The sequence below is a fragment of the Falco biarmicus genome, chromosome 3 (genome assembly GCF_023638135.1).
Source record: "Falco biarmicus isolate bFalBia1 chromosome 3, bFalBia1.pri, whole genome shotgun sequence".
NCBI lineage: Eukaryota > Metazoa > Chordata > Aves > Falconiformes > Falconidae > Falco > Falco biarmicus.
The window spans coordinates 49,748,563-49,771,668 of record NC_079290.1 but is presented as its reverse complement, the minus strand read 5'-3'; the positions used below and the strand labels follow the sequence as shown (position 1 = coordinate 49,771,668).

Sequence of the window (23,106 nt, the reverse complement as noted above, 5' to 3'; positions counted from 1 at the left end):
TAGATTTAAAAACCATAGAATGAGAGTCTTTCAGAATTTCAAGGTTTCTCATAGAATCCTTTGAGATTTATTGGTCCACTTGCTGAAGTAAAAAATATAATTCATATGATTACATCAGGTTCTCCATGGTTTGAAATGTTACCCTTTTCACTGAGATTTAGGAGAACACAAAACCACAATAAACAGCATACCAAATAGGTATTTTACAAATGCATTTATGTTTCCCTGAAAATCTAAAAGGAATACAGCAATGGTAGAGGAAGTTACTGGCTACCAAAACAAAGAAGAGTTTGAAAATAATGAACCTTCCTTTTAGCAGTTGTAATTGGTAAACCACCGAGGCAATTGTGATTCTAATTTTTTTTTTCTCTAATAAAAGCAAATACTCTTTTTACAATACTTAGAAAACTTCATCACTGATATAAATCCTTTGATTCGAAGTACACTGGCAATAAATTTACACACAGATGACTTATTTCTAAAAATAATTTTTATATATATTAACATTAGAATAAAGTCACAGAAATACTGGTCCTAGAAAGGATTTGAAGAAATATGTACTGTGGTAACTACCTTTTCTGATTGTTTTTTTTTTTTTACAGTGCAAGACATATGCCTGTGTTTTGGAGAGTCATCTTATGGGACTTACCATTGACTTTAGTATGGGTTTTGTCTGTTTCGATGCTGCCACAAAGGTAAAGTCCTAAGGCTTATTTCCCTACATTATTATTCTTCCTCATGATTTCTTATATTTTGGGATGAGTAGTACATCCTTAAAATGTATTTCTTTATGTTATCGCAACAGATCATCTATTGTCAAACCTTTCATGCTTTAGTTTAAACTTGGGGGGTTATTTCTAAATGATGTGAGAAGTTGCATTCTGTTAAGTGCTTGGTAATTAAAAGTCAATACCAATAACAATCTGAAACAAACATCAAGTCTTTATTCTTTAATTTCACACAAAAGCCCAGACTGTTTCAGTTCAACGTTTCTTTCACTGGTGCATCCTTGGTTTTGAGAGGAAATGATCTCATTTTCAAGCTGATCTGTGAGTTTTGAAAAGAATCTGCCTTTCTCTTCTGCTGTTTCATGGGTGGGAGTGCATGTTGTTACAGAAATTCTTAGTTTATGTTTTAGATATTTTCATTCAGGTGTCTGTAAAAAGAGAAATCAGCCATCGTTTGTGTCTCATGCTTTTCCTGTCAGCCTTAAAAAAGCTCAGTACAGCAGATGAAATTATTTGCTATATCAAGTGAATGATATGGCATCAATTTCCAGATTTTATTAATGCAAGTCCAAATCTCAGTAAAATCAATGAGACCCTATATATGTGTGCATTTGTACTAATTGCTGACCAGTACTAGGATGTAAGCAGGCTTTATTGCTACTATTTAACACTGCTATTACGGGAGAATATGAAATATTTTTTCTGAGTTACACATCTCTACAATACCCATTTGCCTTTGAGATGCTGCAGCATTGCCACCAGCAATTGCTGAAAATGCCCTTTTCTCTCCAGAACATGCTCCTATCCTCTATCTTAAGTCAACCCTTCCCACCACATTACTCCACTAATCAGAACCCTTTTATTCTTCCCACTCCATTTTACATTTTGTTCGCACAAGATGTGTTGAAATTGAAATTCAGATATTTGTGCATACATACTTTTTTTTAGGCAAATAATCTTGTATGACTCATCAGTGAAATGCGTGACTGTCAGCTTTGGTGGTATTACACAAAAAATCAGTGCAAGAGAATTAAAGTGCAGTGGCTCAAAAAAAAAAAAAAAAAAGTGTAGGTTTCCCCCCACCCTCTAATAATATTATAGCAATGCTTTTGTGTAAAGGTAGGCTGCATCTCCTTCACAGTTCTTGCACATCTCATTCTCAAAAGACTTCGGACACTTTCAAAGCCAGTATCTCTGGTACAAGCATACACCACATTTCAGGCAGCAAAGCACAAGCACAACTGCCTTCATACATGTTACCATGGCTGCAGAGTTGTGATACCTTTGTGGTATGCTTTTGATATGTCCTTAGAACATGTACAGCAGATGTCTAGCCAAAGGAAGAAGCTCTAGTAGAGATATACCTTTACTATCTTGCTTTCTCCAATAAGTCATTGTGCCTTTCCAGTTGTACAAAATTTCTGGAGACATCGTCTTGGTTAACACTATTACTTATAAAACATATTCACCTTTGCTCTCACAAATAGATTTTTTCTTTCATAGCAAAGAGCAGAAAAGAACATTTCAGATATTAAAATTGACTACTGATATACTAAGGCAATTGTTAGCGTTGCCAGTGGGCTTGCATTCAGCTCTTCTCTTCAATTCCTGATGCCCCTTGTTCTCTGCCAGGTCATGTAAGTATTACTGAAAATGCATGATGAACTCCAACACTAAAACAAGTGCAGCAAAAAATTTAGCATCTGACTTCCATTTCCAAGCCAGAAGAGTCCTAAGTGTGTAAGGTGGGGACCTACTCAAACTAAAACCACACTGCACAACCAAGTAGCAGAAAATCCACAATACAAGACCACTGAGGTGAAGCTTTGATGGCTTGATGACAACCAGAAGAAAGTCAAGAAGGAATTTCCATCTTCCAGGTCGCCCGAGCATGAGAAGGCCCATAAAGTATTGTAAGGATATGAGGAAATTTTACTTTTTTCTCTCCCTTTCATCTATAAAGCCATGAAGCCATGGAATGAACCTGTTCCTTCTGGGATGCCACCTAGCCTCAGCATTCAAAAGGTTCTGAAATTTTAAGCCGACCATTAACCGCAGCCAAGTGTCTGGGGATCTTGAGGCTCTAAACACTGAAGAAAAAGGACACGTGCAGAATCTGAAAGATGTTTAATTGAAGTGTGAAAGGTTAGCAGATGTGTGAAGAGATTCCTTTCAGAAAGGGAAGGGCTTCATAAGGCATTATGTGAGCGGAACAGATGTGTAGAATTTCTCATGAACTGGCAGAAAGACATTTTTATTGAAGTCAATAGACAGTAGTTGTAACTACAGAAAGTGTAGTACATTTTGCATCATCTGCAATTGACATACTGTGCTGTTCCCTTTCTGTCCTGCCAGCCTTGCAGTGGGTAGCAGCCCACAAAACATTCATTGGACCCAGACCAGCCTTAGAAGTCTCTCAGTTTGTACCACTTGTTCACCATGCATATACAGGCTGCAAGGAAGAGCAGGGTGCTCCTGCTCATCTGTCAGATCTGTCACCAGCCCCCTACTGTGTCACTCTAGTTCTCAAAGCTCCTGACACCACTCAGGAGCTGCATGTGTGGCAGAAGTGATTCCCGCTGGAAAAATGATCTTTCCTATTTCTCAGTGCTACACTTATCTCCTGGTTTCCCTTCCACCTTTTCCACTTGCACTGTCATGTTTTCTCTGTATTTCTTGCCTTTCTGTGTTTTCATTTTAGACTATAAAATCAATTTTGCCTTAATGCTTGATGATTTTTCTTTTCAAAGTTCTTTTTTTTGTTATTTTCCTGAATGGAAGGAGGGACCATGCTGGTAAAGTTCAGGAATCAGTATGCAGAGAATCCTGAAGGTTTCAGGGTTTGCTTCATTTACTTTAGTACAGAAAGACAGGCAAGCAGACTACAGTTTAAGATAAAGGCACCGTGTTAAAAATGCCTGATCTATTAGCATGCATACCAGAGATATGCCAAATACTAATCCATTCAGTGGGCATGCAGAACATGTACATTGGGAATTCAAGAAAATAAATGGATAGCAATAACAGACTATTAAACTCATTACAGAGTTATAATATGAAGAATTCAAGACCTTGGGATTTTTTTTCTCACTTACAAATCCAAGCGTCCTAAAATGGAGCCTTGAAAACATAAAACCCGCAACAATCATAACTTTAGTCCTGTAAGCAATATGCAAAAGCTTCTTGGAGAACGTTCTTCTGACAATTGTCATTAAGAGCTGTGTGTCACATTCACACATATGACACATGTCATACTGTCTTGCAGGTCTTCCTGTCACTGTTCAGTCTTTGGGAAAACTTCATTCATCTCACAAATGTTTCATTGAATGTGTAATGCAATTCTTTTGGTGTCCCAAAATTCATTCTATTTTTCTGTTACCAATTCAGTAGTCAATTTTAATATCTGAAGTTTTTTCTGCTCTTTGCTATGAAAGAGCATCACCTAAAAATAATAATAAAAAAGTCTAACAAAACCAAAAGAGACTGTGCAGCTCCCTTCAAAATTAAGGTTTTGTACACACAAATACAGATAAACATTTTTGTGCCTTGAATGGAAGTTGTACATAAGCAAATCTAGTAAGAAACTGTCCAAGTTTTCTAATCAGATAGAACAGTATGTTGCCACAGATGCCTTAAGAAATGTTTTTAGCCTTCTGATAAATAATCATTTAAATAAATTGCATAAATGTAAGTAAACTACTGCATAACATTCACAAAAAATATTTTACATAGAACATATTTACATATAAAAAAGGTAAAAATATTATTTTTAACTTCTTGACATATTATTTTGAAGCAGATTGTGTTACCTTAAAACTTCCGGTTTTGTAAGCAGAATGCAGTTAGTATCCTCAGAAGCCTACCTGCAGTGTTGCACCTTAATTAATTTGTGTGTTAGAATGAAATATAGCACCATGGATAAAAAGGAGGACATTGTTTTCTTAGTTAACCAGGCGTTAGGCAGTGTGAGATGATAGGGATGGTTCTAATGCAATTGCATTAGAAGAAAAGAGAAACAGTACTGTGTAAAGCAACATAATCTGTTGCCAACTGACTGCTACAGCTGAAATTATCAAACAAACTACAGGATGAAAACTTGTCTCAAATCTGCCCTAAGTGTGTCAACCCCATTTTAATGAGTACCTAAATAATAAAAAAGCATTACCTACTTTCCATCATTTTACGGGAAGATAAAGGTTGCGATTCTCTCAGCCAAAAAATTTATTCAGATATCTTCATTATGATGATGGCAGATGTAGGTTGTGTCTACAATGGTAATGTTCTTCAACAATATCGCTGTACTCACATAAACTGGAACATAAACTAGACATGTTTAGTCACAAAAGCTAAAAGTATTATTTCTCCACCCAGTGAAGGAGTTCATGTGAAGCAGGAGTTCAAAATCTCTTTGCCAAGAAAGATCTGAGAAAACAATGGAAAATGGAAAACAGTTTTCAGTACAAGGAAAGTAAAAATAAAATTTTAATTATCTATATCTTCTTAATATTTACATATACATTTTTGCATTAAGACTGTACAAAAGTCATAGCAACTGTAGGACAAATTAGCAAGGTATTAAAGACGAAAGCTGTATGTAAAACGTCATACTGTTCATTAAAAAAAATGCATTTAATTCTTTGTAAGTTGTATAAATTTTTACGATCAGTATTTGAAAAATCAGTACAAACTGTTACCTTTCCACTTCCAATGATGGGACATCCACAACTTTCCCAGGGCAAGTTGTTCCATTATCTCACCACCTTCATCATGAAAATTTTCTTCCTTTATGTTCAATTTAAACCTACCTTTTTTTAGTTTAAGAACATTGACCCTTGTCCTGTCACTGTAGGCCTGGGTAAAAAAGTCTTTCTCCATCTTTCTTATAAGCCCTTTTTAAGTATTGAAAGGCTGCAATAAAGACTCCCCAGAGCCTTCTCCAGGCTGAAGAAGCTCAGATCTCTAAGCCTTTCTTCACAGGAGAGGTGTTCCAGCCCTCTGGTCATGGTGTGGTCCTCCTCTGGACCTGCTCTAACAGTCCATCTCTTTCCTGGATGTCTTCACTTCTATTAGTTTACCACCACTCATACTAAATTCAACCAATTTTTTTCGGGTAAAGCTTAACTCAAAGCCGTATTGTATAGACTTCAGAGTTCAACAGCAGATAATTCATTCAGTCCAACTCTCACTTATTCCAGATTAACACTGCAGATACAAAAACTTGTAATGAATTCAAGGGGTGTCTTGGACAAGTTCTTGGAGGGCATATATAATGACTGTAATTATTTTTTAAGAAATTGTTTATGTCATTTGCACGTTTCTTAGAACACAAAACTCAACCAGTATTTTCCGAGGACACCTGAGAAGTCCTGGCTTAAATTTTGATGCAGTGGAGTCTTCAGTAAATCTTCAGGCAATTTCTGTTTTATACTTAGCTCTGTGCTTATGGTATTTTAAGTTTTCTTTCTTAATCACTACTGAATTGACTGTGAACTATTTTTAGTATTGAATAATCACTAATACAGTGAAGTTCCTCAACTCATTAACAGTTGTTCAGCTATTCCAATATTCAAGTTCTTAAAGTAATGGAACGGTATTTATATTGTTTTTTCCCCTTTTACATTTCAAGTTAATAGATATTCTTTTTCCAACGTGCCTAACAAACTACAGTCAATATTTCACAAATGTTCTGGAACCAAACTCACTACCAATGCTCATGAACAAGCTTATAGAGGGTAAGGACTCTTATTACTATGCTTATGGTTTCCAGACAAAGCCCATATAACCCTGTGTGGCTTGTTTCCTTTTTATTGTCATTTATTTTTTATATAATACTTAACTATGGAAATTGGAATTAGTGGCTTAAAACTGTCATCTGTGCTAAATGTATTTCAAGTCAAACACATCATACCTTGATAAAAACATTGCTTCTATGTCTGCACAGACCTATGATAAATATGAGTGCACAAGGTATTAAACCCAGTTCTTCAGAAAAAATCCATACTGTGATGTGATTTTAACAGCTTTGTCATATATTATAGCTGTTTCTGCTGCATATCCCCGGCTTTCTCTTGCTCATTTTCTTACTGATAGCTCATAGACCCAACAGTAATCAATTAGAGTATTTGTGATGTTGCTATATTACAAACCATTCTGATTTCCTGCAAGGAGAATTAACAGTTTTTAGACTGCCTAGCTAAATCAAATTAATACAACATTTCAGTAAATAATTCCTTAATTCAGCTAAACAGTTTCCAAGCTACCAAATGTAATTACAGACACAAAAGAATTTCTCTTCCTGCACATTAAAAAGTAGTAAAATGTAAACTCGTGCTCTTGTTCTTCTGTAGCACTCTCTAGACCCAAAGCTCCAGTGCAAGGTGTCATCTTTTTTTTTTTTTTCTTATTAACGAGATGCGGTTTGAAAGAGAACTGTGACATACAGGCCAAGCAGACATTGGCAAATGTTTGACTATGCTTAATTTCTATCATGTAATCCTTCATTTGCAGTAGTGCTATGCTTGGAGTGAAAAGGCCACCTGCCTCTTGTGTTGGCATACATGGAAGTTTAAATCTGATTATTATGAGTGTCCCCACAACATGTCTTCCACTGGGGACTTTTTCAAAAAATGTCCACCAGCTTTAATGCAATTTCATTTGCATTATTTGAAATACGGGATGTCAAATAATGTTCTTTTACTGATCTTCCTCCTTTCTTCCTTGCTGGTATTCTACTACAAGTGAATTTAATTAATCTTTGTGAATTCCACTTAAATATTCGCCTATGATTTGGGTGCCTAATCAAGTTTTCCAGATGCTGTTTAGTTAATCCTTGCACTACAAGATATCTTAGTATACAGCATCTGCTCCAGAAATAAATTTTATTTTGGGATGTTTTAGATGCTAAATGTTTTTGAGGTTTTTTTAATAATGAAAAATCTAAGAAGATGCAAAAGCTTTTCTTGCAGCTGTTAGAAGTTATAAGCCAGCTTTTACCCTATGCCATTTTTGCAGCATTGTGCATTAGTGTCTACTGGGGAAAACATTTTTACCAGGTCCTGCACAATTACAGCACATCAGTTCAGGTCCTACATTTGTCTAACATTAGCTAGTATATAAATTTCAATGTTTTAATGAGCAAATAAAACTCTTTTGTGGGTGATTTGTGTAAGGTAAGAACATACACAGATATAATGATAAGCATTTATAAATGCGGTTTTGCAGCCAGTGTGGCCACCATAAGAATTAAGGATGGAGACTGATCTATTGAAAAGCATAACAAGACATGGACTGAAGTTCAGCTCACTACTATTCTGAAAGTGATCCAATGTAAAAAACTACTTATTCAAGTGGCATTCAATAACTTTTTAACATGCTTCTTACAAAAGAATTGTCTGCTTTTCAAGAGTATGGGTGTATATACATAGAATACATATGTTATATATGCTTCTGTTTCTACTCAAATAGTCATTAAAATTGTTTTTATAATGTGCATATTTTCATCATAACTTGTATGGAGAATATATGTATGTGTTTGTGTGAGGGTACCTTGCAGTATACCTACCTGTGCAAAATGCTATGTCTGTACTCTATCACATTTACTGCTTATTAAAGCAGCAGTCAAAAAATATATTTGTCAGCAGAAAGAAAAATCATCCCTTACAGGACTAAAAATAAATTAAAGTGCTGCTGAATTATATGGTGATGTTAGAACAAAGTAACAAAAGGCTCCATAATGGCCCACAAGGTGCATATCAGCAAAGCTCAATATACCTGTCATCTGCTCTCTCACAGGCACTTTGCACAGTTCATCAAAAAAGAGAATACACTGTAAACCGTAAATAGTATTGCAAATATCTTTAATTTGCTTTTCGTACCAAAAGACTGTTAAATAACACAGAACAGAATTTCTTGATTTCTTTAATATCTTCACTTCTTTAGCAACAAACTCCACATTTTCTAGGGATATATAACTTAAGGTCTTCGTGCAGTTAATACACATAGAGCATATTGAAAAGAAACAGCATGTAAAAACTCCCTTGAAATCCAAGGTTCAGTAATAGAGGAGACAAAAGGAAACCAGGCTCACTTCAAGGTGGAGATTTAATAATGTAACGGTTGTGAACAAATATTTATTCCATGCTTAGAAATTGAAATGCTGAACAAATAGCTACTAAAACATTAATATAAACTGTCAAGCATGTTTCATACAGTCTTACGTACTGTGGCTAGAAACAAACAAATGATGGTGGGTCATCCATCAGTAATAAGCAAATAAACTGTAGTCTTTTAACACTCGATGTAACTTCAGTAATTGGTAAAAACAGTTATTTTATTAGGGCTGACTTCCTTGCTTTTTTCCTTTGTCTCATTTTTGTTTTTTTATCCTCTGTGTCCTCCCCTGTCTTTCCCTTTATGGTTAGAAAGCCATAGCAGTTGACAAAGGAAATTGCCTTGGACCATAATTCTTTTTAGTAAGACACTCTCCAGAGATTGGTAACACAGTAGAACTGAAGATGAACAAGACCTTAATCCTACTGAGCTCCCTACTGCTGCTATCAGTATGGACAAAGTGTCACTTTGCAAGAATGCAATTTTTCTCAATTAGGTATGAGACAAACAGCCAAATTAAGGTGTATCCCAGGTGCCTGAAGACCCAATTACTTTTATTCTTGAAAATAAGGACCTACAAGAAATCTGCTCTTGATTTAGATTGACTTGTAGGAGTATCACTTATTTTAGTCAGATGACAGACAACATTAGCTTGAAAGGTGTCCACTGAAATTTAGCATAATTCTGTAATATATATAAAGTATAAAAATTGCCTTTACAAGCTAAATAGAAGAAAGATTTAATCAGAGTATCAGGGGAAAAGGAGGCAGTGTTGGAAAAGTACAGCTACAGCTTTTTGAAGATGCAATGGAAAAGAGGACAAAGGGATTTGCTGAAACTAATATTTTAAAAGCGACCCCTGACATCCTCTTCTTAATAAAGATGGTTTCATTATTTACTCCATCATTTACAGGTGGTCTGAGATGTATCTGTCTAATCATTATAAAATACTGACAGACTCTTTCAGGTTTTTTCCAAACATCCTAATGAAGCCAAACTTCTTTTGCTATTACATAATAAAACTTGTATGATTCATGTCAATTGAAAATATCAAAAAAACCTGCATTTGGTGATGTGCATTGACAGGTGAAATAATGCCATTGCAATATGTGGTACAAACACTATTTCACAAGTTCATTAAGTGTAAATGGTCTCTTTACAAGAGCAGAATTGGTCCACAGTGCATGATCCAATGTAGAAGAGGTAAGACTTTATAAATTGAAGGTGGTCCATCATTGAAGCAATAGGACACAAATTAATTCTGTTCTGGTTGGAGACTCATGTTGACAAAATACAGCTTTTCTTTCCTAGTGCCAAATGCAAAATACCCTGTATATCCTTTCTAAACCATATAGCTATCACAGAGTCATGGACTAGTCAGACACCCATATTTCTATGTATAGTAAAAATACAGAGACACCTGTTTATTCTGTTTGGTAATCCAGTCTTTGTCTAAAGTAGATCAAGCTCCTTGACCTGAAACAAAAAAACCAAACCAACCAAACAAACAAACAAACAAAAAAACCCACCCCAACTCTAACCAATGCTCCCAATCATATCCTAAACTAAGATAACTGTGATGCATTCCCACTTTTCTGATGCCATTATCTAGATGGGAAGTGATTTTGTTTGATGGGGTCTCATCAACATTTACTCCAGGATTCTGAAATAATGGGAATGAGTAGCAAACTGACATATGATATGAATTTGAAAATATTTTCTAATGTTCCTTGCAGAACAGGTATTCTAGATTTAGCACTAGTGCTAAGAATAGAAGCAATATAATTTTCTTCACTTATGTGACTGTGGGGAACATCAGCAAACTATTACAGGTACTGAAGTCAATAGCTTTTCTTCCATGTGCCATTTATGTATTACATTTCTGTCTCATCTATAAAATAAAAATAATCAGGCAGAGAGAATCCTTGCGTAATTATAGCAAAATAACACTAGCAGAAGATAATAGGTAGCAGTTTGGTTATAAAGAGTAGAACAAATGAGCCCTAGATGATTACTCATAAATAAAATATTTCTCATTAAAAAGTATTGGTGGAGAATCTTGGTCCCAGACATGTCAAAGGAAAAAAAAAAATCTATTCATTTCAGTGAAGACAGGATTTTGCTTTTTCATGATTTCTTATTACAATAACTTAATAGCATCTCAAGAGAAGTTTTAAATCTAATTTGGCAACTTGTCTGCACTGTTTATTTGTTTGCATTGCATTCTGGTATTCTTTGAAGTTAATTTTATTAAATGGTATAAAATATAAAAAGCAGCCTAAGTGATCTATGAATAATAATTTGGAAAATGATTTCTATCTTGGTGGTTTTCAATGTTATGCATAATACACACATTATTATTCAATGAGATTGTCTTCTTACAGTGCATTTCTCAAAACATGGATTAACTATGTCAGATTTTCCATTACCACACTAGATGTATGCAAATTGTGAAGCTGGTGGTATTTTCAGTATATGCTGCTACCTTGGTCCCCAGTTTCTAAATTAGACTGCTTGCTGTTATTCACAAGTTCTGTCTCTACTCATGAATTGAGAGTTCCCTTTTAAAGGCAGTAAGTAGTGCATACTGAGTTCTCAACTTGGTCTTCCATCAAGGCACCATAAGGTTGAGTGCCTCTACTTGAGAAGTGTCTCAGGGTCCTCACAAGTAGCTGATGCCAGCACCTACCACAGAACCTTTTTTAACGTTGCAATTTGTACTTTAAAAGGACTTGCTGCCTGGTCTACCTGTCAAATCTGTCTTAGGGTAAATGAAAATTTGCTGCTTCCTAAAAATGCTATATATAGCCTTGTAAAATATTCTCAGTGATGCAGGTTATGCACAGTTACTGAGGATTATACAAGAAAAGCTCTTAAGGAGAACAGGTTACTTTTATTAACTAAAAGAAGCCCTATCATTATATATTACAGAGTTTTGAGCTCATTAACACTGTATCTTCAAACAAGTACTTCTGCTTATATTTTATATTTCATAAAAACTTATTTAGAAATTATTTATATGACATAAGTTTAGTTTTTCAGAAATTTGAGGAAAAGCCAACATGTTTTACAAATATACTTACTGCTTAGAAACCAATCTATACATACATATAAATTTGTACAAAATTATATCAACCTATGTTAACTCTGATGCAAGCATTCAACAAACGATTCTGAGAAACTGTGATGTTCAAAAACATGGAAAAAAAGCATTCAATTGGCTTTGACAGTGGTATAGATCAGTATCCCCAAGGGTTCCTATTCCTAATACAGAATTACCCTTTAAAATTAGAATTCAGAAGTCCCCACAGGGAGCACTGTGACACTGAAGTCAGCCCATAAGAACATGAAAGATACTAATATGTGAAACTCTCTCTCATGCATTTATGTCACTGCTGTAGCTACACATCTCTGTGAAACTGGGTGCTTAGGTGAGTAGATTTTGCTTCTCTTTTCTATTTTGGCACTCTGAGGTAGTAATTGAAAATGGATAGGTCTGGTCCCTGTTCACTGCTTATGCATTCTGCAGTAACGAAAGGAAAAACCTCCACCCAGAACATATGAAATCACAAGAGGATGTAACCCAGGGATCCTCAAGTACTGTGTTTTAAGAGAGAGATCTGACTGCTAGTTACAGCATTCTGCATCATCTTGTACATCTGCTACACATGCAAAACATGCAGTTCTGGCTACACAGGGCAGCACTTCAGTAAATGGGTCTTCCTGGGCATATGCTTAACTAATTCACCCAATCTTCAGTATCTAGAATTTGGACATATGGTTTAAGCTAGTTGTTACACTTTTGATGTAGTGTGGTACATTGAGGTGTAGACGCATCCAGAGTGCATCGGAGTGAACCAGTATTTCAAACCAAGATGAAGGAACTGTTATTCAGAAGTTCTCTAGAACAAAAGAAGTAGCCAGGATGACTAGCTTGAACGTTTGAAATACTTTGTATTGCTGACTTAGTAACTTAAAACTCACATTTCTCCACTCTAATTTTTGCAGAAAGAACTCTCCTTCATGTAGACATCTTTGGGAAAAAGTGTGCGCAATTTGTTGATCAATATCATTGCATGCATTGTCAATGGCATTTTTATTCCTTACACTTTAGATGGAAAGTTTTTTAATAGTCTCTGAAGTGTGCTGTTGAACTGTCAGTTCTAAGAACTTGTTTCATATCCTTATGGAAGAGGTGCAGTCTTGTTGGGATTAATCTCAAGAAGAATTTCATGCCCTCCATGCTATAAATCTGATTTTGCAATGTACATAAGTAAGAGCCATTGCTATGTAGGGCTCTTGGAAACCAATTTTATACGTAAACTGGAGTGTGTTCTTGAATCATGCCTGTGGTTTGGTGTGGCATTCTCGTTCCTCTGAGTGGGAATGAAGTGAGTGGCAAAAGTGCATGGGAAATGCTGAAGCACTACAGTTTTGCATGTCCTTCATCTTCACTCAAACTTAATGTGGTTGGGAATAAGGCCAGATACCCTGGGACTTTGCATGCCCCTGTAAGGGTCCTCCTTACTACTGCACCTCTCTCTTGCTTCTTTTATTGTTGTTCTCCTGAGACAGGTAGACCATCAATGCCCTTTACATTTCTCATCTAGGAAACTACGTGCTTATATAGATTTGCTGTTCCTGTAGAAAGGCAATGGTCTTGACCTTCTGACAAGATTTGTTGAGTTACATAGGTCTGTAAAAAAGGAGTTTACAACATAGGTAGGATGTATAACCACCTGAATGGTATAATGGGCTGTTTTGGTTTGTTTTTTTTAACTTACTATCTACAGGGTGTAAGTAAACGTTATTGATCAAACAAGGTGGAAGTAATTGCACACAGAGATGAGGGTAGCTATTCTATTTTCTGTAGCACAGATTGGTGGGCCCAGGAAGACAGCATTTGAAACAAATATGATATCGTTCCACAAAAATCGCCAAATTCCTCTAGTTTTTCTGAAAGATAATGTCTTTAACACTGTTTATGGTAGATGGGAGCTCACATATCATACAAAAACAGAGAATGAAAGTGGTGCTGAGAATTGGGATTTTTTATCTGGGGCAAATACAAAGAGAGAATTTTAGGGAAAATAATTCTAGCACTTGCTTTGTGTAATGTATGCAGTTAAGATACTTTCCTTTTGGCTGGTTTGGGTTTTTTCCCCCTCAAGTTACTAAGATAAACACAGCTAATTTTCTTTAGCTTAGTGCAGGTTAGAGATTTGTGTTAGTCATTAACATAAAGAGATCAACACATCCTGAAGCAAAGGGACCTGCATAGATTTAGGACAGTTAAAAATTTGGCCTCCCTTATATTCTGTTTAATTTAAAGTAGATACTAAATCATTCATCAATATAGACAAAGGGCACAGATGGAAGTATCGTCCTACACCACTGAGAGGAAGTAATTTACAAACCCTTAGAAAAAAAGAATGGAGTAGCACATCTTGCCTTAAATTCGTGTTGTCCCATGCATGTGAAATTAGTGTCTCCTCAAAGTAACAGCACAATATGAATGAGGATGACCTTATAATTTTGTGAAATACTACTGAATTCACAATGAAAAAATGTTAGTGCTTCAAAATATTGGGGCGGGGGTGTGTGTGGGGAATCTTTAAATGAGGTTAAAAAGACATAAAATATAAAATTGCTCTTTTCCACTTTTAAGGAAAGTAATTTGAAATGTATTTTTTCTACATAAATCCACATTAGATATAAAAAGAAAAATGTTTTTCTAGCCAGCTGTAAATTTCATTAATTGCGTGTTTATTCTATAATCTGTCTTTTTTTTTTTTTTTCCAACAAGACACAATGTAATTCATAATATAATTACTTGAAAGGCCACTGATATGCTTGGAATTAATGATCTGCTAAAATTCCTGATTAGAGCTTTCATAGGTAAACTCAAAATAATTTCTCGTTACAGGGTTTCCTTTTGTTACTTTATCACTTAGAAATAGATAATTTTTTAAATTTTATAAGTCCCATTTATGTTGATACAGCTAGATTTTTTTTAATGTGAATTAAAACAGACAACTTCTTTGAGAAGTAATCACTTCAGATGGAGTAGGGACTCCACAGATCATCAGTAGAAAAAAAAAAACTTTGTTTTTTTGGCATAAGAATGAATGTACTAACCTTTGGGGTTTTTTTCTCAGGATTAAATATAGATAAAGGAATTTCAGAGCAAATTTTACAAAATGTAGTCTGACTGATCATCAGACACTGCCAAAGTATCCATGTGATCCAAGGGACATCAGACCACAAAACATTAAATTGATTGAATTATGTACCATAGCAGGGTTAAAAATTCCTTCGAAAGGACATCAGCTATTTTTAATACAATTTTCAATTACAACTATATTGAGTTGCTTGTGTATGGTTTTTTATGGTTTGTTATTTTTTTCTCTCTAGGCTGTACTTTGGAGGTACAAGTTTTCTCAGCTTAAAGGTTCTTCAGATGATGGGAAGAGCAAAATCAAATTTTTGTTCCAAAACCAAGATACTAAACAAATTGAAGCAAAGGTAAAACCAATACATTTTTTGTTTTATAAAGGCAATGTACATTAAAAGCAGTTATCAAAGCATCTAGGGGAACAGACATGTGAATTAAACTAAATTTCTTAGAAATATTAGTTTAATGCAAAAAGTCAAAGAATGCAAAGAAAACCAAATAAATTCCAGGAAAAGAAAACTTAATCAGTTGCTTGTTTTTTTGCTAATTTAAAGTCTTCTGAGGTTGTAATTACATTACAAAATAATAATAATAAAAAAAAAACCAACCAGGGCTTGCTCTTTATAGTTTTAGGCATATTTGCCAACTCTCCTCCATCATTTTGATAAAGCTGGCTGAGAGCTTGAATGCCCTGTTTTTCACCCTGTACTTGTATCAAGAAGGAATGGTGCAAAATACATTCTTCAGTCAACATACAGACAAAACCCAACATCTACAAATCTTGGTTTATTCTCAGAGCAAAAAAATGCGGATTAAAAAGATATTCCCTTACAAGACTGAAGTTGTGTGTCTGCGTCTAATTCAAAATCAGAAAAGTTGTGTTTTCAGTTATGCTTTTGAGTCAAGAGTTGATCTATGAAAACAGTAACCCTGAGGGATTTATGCTTAGTTTGATTTATGTCTTTGGAGAATAGGTCATTTACTGTTCCGGGAGTGTGAGGACACATGATCTCCCAGGATCTTTGGCGACTGGAACTGCCTTAGAGTGTGGATTGAAAATACTTTGTCTACAATCCCAATTTTTGTGTAAACCTAAAGACTATTTTCTTGCCCATCTTTAAAAATTGTGTTGGAAGCGTATACCTTTTTTCCTGACCGTGTCAGAGAGAAAATTGCTGAATGAATACAACAATACAGTTCCATGAGCAAAAAGGAAATGGTTAAATATTTTTCTTTCTAAAAGGGCTAAATACACACAGCATAATAAAGTATGTAAATAAAAAATGCCTTTTATCAGGGGCAGTTGTGTGTTTAAATGTAAGTAGCTACATTAAGCAGCTATTTTTTCCTTCTTGCATAACTCTTTATGTTTGGTATTAATTATTTTCTACCTAACAGCTATTTAATTGATTTTGAATGTTTTACTCAATACAGTAAAGGTATGTAAAAGCTCCCATTAATGTGGTGGACCGTGGCTTTCAGTACCTTCATGTCCTGCTACATCTCAAAGATAAATATTTTCTTACTTCCAGTTTCCTTCAGAAATTGTTTTAATTGTACAGAATTTCTTCTCATCTCTAGTAAGAAAACGTAACAGCCCAATGTCATGAGGATGATTTTCTTCTAAACAAATAATTGGGAACCTTTAGCATGCTGCTAAGTACAGCTGAAGAATTAAATTCGTCATTATTTTTCTAATATCTGTTCGCTATTGCCATTATGTTAACACAACATATGATTTTAGGACTAAAGAAATTTTGTAGGAAACCAAGGGGACAGTGTTTCTTTTCTTTTTTTTTCAGTAAAACTAGAATATATTTTTAATTCTTAATTAAATAATAAATAAAAATTAAAAGTATGACATGTTGATTTTGAAGAAGAAAATATGTTTCATCTAAATGTATTTATGTTTTAAATTAAATCTGCCATGCAAACCACTTTATAAGCCTTAGAGATATATCCTGGTACCTTTATCGTATCTATTGTTATTCCTACTCAAACTCAATGGAACTTTATTTCTAGGAAATTTCATCTTTCTACCTTTTATCAAGGCAGAAATGATACCTTCTACCTTATGAAGGCAAAATATTATACAAACTTCCTAATATGCTTATTAATGTGCTGTCATGTTGCCTGGATGCTTCTCTTTATTAGAAATTCAAACTTCTACGGTGATCAATTTGGGAATAAAAATCTGTTACTTTTAATTTATTTTCTTGGTGATCAAAGCATTCCAATTATATCATGATCAAAAAACGTCAGATCATATTGTCTTTGGAAGGTGCCATGGCATTTGTAGTGAGCACTTTATACATTCTAATTTGATTACATATGAAGTATGTTGCTTAGTCTAAGAAATATAATTAAATGTGGCTATATACCGAACGTGAGGATTCTTGGGTCATATTTTTTTCAACTTCGGTTAGTTTAAAATTCTATGGATAGGCCCCATCGGTGTCCTTCAGACTTTTCATGGATTTAAAGCACTATTCAGTGTAAGAAGAGGTGGAACAATCTAGCCTCTAATTTGCGGACTTTACTGGCATTACAGACTTAGAGGTATAGCTATTTGGGGAACTCTTGAGTCATTAGGAAATGTTAATCAGATTTTCAGAAATGCTTGTACTGCCAGGTTTCATGCATACTGTGTGCAGGCTTCATTTGGAATCAGATGATGGGAATTTTGTAAAACATCTGTTAAAGGTTGTGATGAATATTCATGGGCACAGCTATCATCACCTGTTAAATGAAGCTCTGGGCTTCAGGTGGCCTGGAGAGCCACTGTTCTAAGGGGAAATACAGTGTAATATTTTCTTTACGTAAAGGTAACGCACAGGGAATAACCAGAATATAGTAAAATGAGAGCTCACAACTGAGAACAAATCCAAAAATCTGAGGGCCCATTGCACCAACATATTAGGGCTCTTCATTTCTGCATTCCCTAGCGGTAGTGTGGAAGCAGGGCATGGCAAGTAACTGATACAACTTAAGACAGTCGCTAGAACTGAGAGTGTTTTTTTCCCTGTCATCATTAACACTGATACACTCCATGCAGAACTCACTATGGCATATGCATACCTGATCTGAGACTCCTGCTTTTCTTGCCTTCAAGATCATTTTTCCTCCAACTGTGAGTTTCAGCTATGGCACTGATGGAATGTGTTAATGTAGTTCATGCACTATAATTCAGTTACTCCCTGCAAATGTGAGGTAATCTGGCCAGAGGGGGTTTTTTGTTGTTGTTCTTGTTTGGCTTTTATTTTTTTAAATAATATTGCTTTCATCATGGTTGACAGCCAGCTGCATATGAGCTGGCAGTGAGCCCAGGTGGCCAAGAAGGCCAACAGCATCCTGTATTTTATCAGAAATAGTGTGGCCAGCAGGACTGGGGCAGTGACCGTCCCCCTGCACTGGGCACTGGTGAGGCCGCACCTCGAACACTGTGTTCAGGTTTGGGCCCCTCACTGCGAGGGGGACACTGAGGGGCTGGAGCGTGTCCAGAGATGGGCAATGGGGCTGGTGAAGGGGCTGGAGCACAAGGCTTATGAGGAACAGCTGAGGGAACAGGGGTCGTTTAGCCCAGAGAAGAGAGGGCTTGGGGGGTACCGTATTGCTCTCTACAGCTGCCTGACAGAAGGTTGTAGCCAGGTGGTTGTTGGTCTTTTCTCCCAAGTGACAAGCAATAGAACGAGAGGAAATGGCCTCAAGTTGCACCAGGGGAGGTTTGGGTTGGATATTTGGAAAAACTTCTTGACTGAAAGGGTTGTCAAGCATTGGAACAGGCTGCCCAGGGAGGTGGCACCATACCTGGAGGTATTTAAAAGATGCGTAGGTGTGGCACTGAGGGACATGGTTTACTGGTGGACTTGGCAGTGCTAGGCCTACAGTTGGACTTGATCTCAAAAGTATTTTCCAAACTAAATGATTCTATGATTGTATATAATTCCTTCCTGTGAAAATATGAGTTATCAAAATCCAAATGCTTCCTGTGTTCCTTTATTTACAAATTTTGTGTATCTCAAGCTATTCCAGATGTGTGTTGATTATGGGACGATGTGTTATTATCTGCAATAATATCCTTTAGTTTTGGAACACTTAATTCATTAACTAGAGAATTAATAGTGTCAGAGTGCTTAGCTTTTCAATTTTGATCCAAAATTTAGATAAATTTGTTATTATTGTAGAAATACCTTCAGACTTTTAGATGGACATTGCTTGGAAAAAATAATCCCACAACAGAATTTTAAATTTTAGTCATACGGTCTTCATAGTTGTCCAGCACCTTCTCTGTGTTCTGGTGGAATATACAGAGATATCATTGTTAATGTTAGAAGAATCTAGGGAAAAATATTTTGGGAAAAAATATTTGGGGAAAAAATGCAGAACTACATCCATTCATCAGTCAGATTTATTTTTTTTTTTGAGAAACACACTTGCCACCAGAGTTTATATTCCTTAGTGATAGAGAGTCCTTCACTGACACTGAATAACTGATATTTTTATAATGCTGTCAATTTTTTTTACAGTGTGCTTCATGCCTGACTTAACAGAATTCAAAATGGCATGTTTTGGATTTAGTTACAGTTTAACCAGGCATACTTCTTTTCAGATTTAAAGTAATTTAGAAATATTTAAACATTTGTACTGATGCTTTTGTTTGGCTTCTTTGTAGGTAATATCATGTTACTATGAAGTTATATACTGTAGTATAAAAGAAGTGTTTCCTCATAGATTTCAGCAATTCCAGTCTGAAAAATCTGAACAGTAATTACCAGAGGTCACACTAGTGGGTCTATGGCAGAGTTTCTGGATGCAAACACCTAACTTTGAAGGTCCCTAAGGCAAGGTCTAAGTGGTTTCTGAGAAGAAAACCACTTAGGGGCAACGCTAATCATCAATACCTCTCAGACATCCCAATCTGTATGTTATTTCCCAGCTGTCACTCAGCAGGAGATATTGTACAAGTTTGTGCAGTCAGACAGAATTTTTCTGACTGAGAGCTACAAAATGGAGCTGTCTACTTGGCAGAACATGGAGCCTATGTATTGCTCTCCTTCATTCATACAGAGCTGTTGGGGTTGGGTTGAAAAAAACCAAGCACAGATGGGCAAAACTTTCTCCTCATCTGTAAGACACAAAGGAATTCACTTAGGCACCTCCTTATCTATTTACCTATATATTTGCCTATTTGTTTAGCTATAGTTTAATGATTCATTGGTGTCTCTCCAGTATCACAGCAGCTTCCAGAGGCTAATACAGTCTCAAGACTGTAACAAACTCATTGTGCTATACTCTTCAGTTTTACCTGGCTAAGTAAAATGAAGCATATGTTAAAGCTATGAGAGATCCTGTTTTGAGATATATGTGTGCGCTCCCAAACATAGGAATATGTAATGTATATAAAAATCAGCATCAGCGTTGTTTTTCTTATTACATGTGATTTCCATTTGAATTTTGCAAGTAAATGCATCAGTTAGTAATTTCTGCGAAATGAGAGTGTCTGTGCCTTGTAAAACATATATATAACTCAAAAGCTCCACTTCGGCCTGTGCTTTCACCTTTCGCAATGTGCAGGGCTTTTTCGCAGCTCGACACTTTTGTCAGAAAAACTCAGGCAAGGTCGCATAGCTGTGCTGCATCAGGTTAGCTTTTGTTCACAGACTAGCTGAAACCCTAAGCTGAGTGTTACAAAACTGAAATGAATGCAAAAGTCAGCACATCAGGATGAAGATCTAGTCAATTGTCTTTGACTATTTGAATATAGAGAACAGAAAAGCGCAGAAATATGATATCAGCAAAAAAAGAACTGTAGCTTCAAGGACTTAGCATTAATAGTTATTAATTAATTAATACTACCTTAATGATAATTAATGCCAATTAATTTTTACTTGAAATTATCTTGCATAGAAATCTAATATAAAGACAAATACCCTGAGTTAGTGCTGTTGTAATGTGAACAAAATGCTCACTTTCAAGTGTTGCAAGGTGTCTTGATGGATGCTTGCACCATTTTCCAGACTTAAATTTCTGCTCATTTCAAGTATATTGTCCAAAATATAATTTTTAATTAATCCTTGTTCTTAGCCTTGAGGGGTTTTCTGTGAGCATCACAGTGCTCTTCAGATTTAGAAGATCATCTTTAAAGGGATTTAAGTATACATCCTTAGGACTTTTAAGAGTGCTTGCTCAATTGTAGTGACTGCCTTCTGAGTTGAGATTTCTGACCTGTGTAGGTTTGTGTGATTCAGTTTTTAGTTTCCTCATGTCTTGCGCATGGATTATCTTTATTATCTATTTTAGATCAGATTTTGCAATAATATTTAGTACATATATGACATGTAACACCACGTTTGACGAAAGAACAAATCTCTTATCTGCAACTTATATATAGATGAAAGAGAAAATATTTTTCTATCCATATCATGAATACTTACAGTCTTACAATTGCTTGGTTCTGTAGATGTATTCTTTATGTAGTTGTGTGATTAATATAATGCAATAAGAGTTGGGGTTTGTATTTTTTTTTCTCTGGGGGCAATTCCTGTTTTCTCTTTTCATCCATGTCAATCCAGACATTCTTTGTGAAAGGTTACTAAAATTCCCCTACACTTCTGGTCATAATCAGTGACTGCATCTTTCTCACATACCTTTCTGCCCACTTACATTGTCCTCAGCAGAAACTGTGAGTGTTCAGATTAATAATCTGGGGATGTCTGGTATAATGACAGCCATGTAGGGTGAGAGTAGCTTGATCAAGAGATAGTTTAGGAAGATAATGTGAAGACCAGAGGGTACACAGACATTCCTAGGACAGTAGGGTCTTAGGTGAGGTGTACAGGCAACAGGCAAAAGTAGTAAATTGTGTACTTGTGCACAGACAAGTGGGTGTACCTTAAGTATCGATTTCTTTGCCTTTTTTTGATTTCAGAGCATTTGCTTTTTCCTACTGGTAGTAACTTTAATGACTTCAGCTGCATATTTCTTCAGGTTTCTTAAGGTTTGCCTGTTTGTTTATTTGAAAATTCATCTGAAGCTGGGTGTGCAATACCTGCCTAGATGAAAGGGTATTCAGACAAGAGAAAGACTGACAACAAAGTATAGATGAAAACAACCAGGTGTGGCTAGGTATGCAGAAAAGCTTGTGGGCTCCCCTCCATCTGCTGGCAGTAGTGCAGCCCAGTGGACAGCTAAAAGGGCAAGTTCTCAGCAGAAGTGAGGGAATGTTTTGTCTGTTAAGCTTTCTTTTGATTAGGCTAATCTGCCAGAAAACTGTTGTTCCTGATAGATTTCATTCCCATCAATCAGACTCCTGTGAACTGAGTTGCTGCCATTAATCAGGTCTTTATGTACTCACTACAAACCAGTCAGCCTACTGTGCTTCACATTGCTTTAATTTCCAGTTAAGTATGCATGTCTACATTGAAATAGGAATAACGTTTCATGGGAAATAATAATAATCTAGCCTTTCCTGACTTCTTAGTGTTCACCTTTGCAGTCAAAGTAATTTCTGCATTGCGTCACTACTATCAATAATAGTAATCCAATGGGACCTTCAGAAGCTGTTCTGTTGCCTCACCCATTTTCCATGAAGGTCCATTGAGCAATGGATCTTCCCAATGTGTTACTGTTGCAGGAAGACCTGTGATAACTGTTAGTAATAATTGTACTAATACACTGAGTGAAAATTCAGTGTTTAGTAGCTGTAATTATGGAAGTAAGAACTTTCAGTTCAGTTTCAGTAAGGTTACCTAACTGACTCAACTCTCAAACTGTAATATTTGTTTTAATAGGCTTAGCCTGTTCAGACATAGGGGGAAATGTAGTCTTTCTACAGATAACACATGGAATTGATATTATAAATTTTTTACTGTTCTGCTAAATATTTATTCTCTCATCTTAAGCTTCAGTTTTACTTTTATAGTACCAGAAGGATAATTTATATCATATTAATAAAAAGGAGTTAACTGAAAGGCAAATTAATTTGAATGAGTGACAATTCTTATTCTGAAATAGCTTCCATAATTCCTTGTTTCCTCATCTTTTAATTTCCATTTTTTTCTATCTATGATAAATTTTCTTATTTTGAAATTTGAG

General features: G+C 35.6%; 1 protein-coding gene across 5 annotated transcripts in view; it reads left to right on the top strand.

The window, feature by feature from the left end:
* The window catches only part of SNTG1 (syntrophin gamma 1), a 358,591-nt gene that overhangs the window by 327,471 nt on the left and 8,014 nt on the right, over window positions 1-23,106 (top strand). For all 5 annotated transcript variants that reach the window (XM_056333066.1, XM_056333065.1, XM_056333069.1 and 2 more), the window contains 2 exons: window positions 603-695; window positions 15,252-15,362. In XM_056333066.1, coding sequence (XP_056189041.1) covers window positions 603-695; window positions 15,252-15,362 — 204 coding nt within the window. The remainder of the gene's footprint in view (window positions 1-602; window positions 696-15,251; window positions 15,363-23,106) is intronic.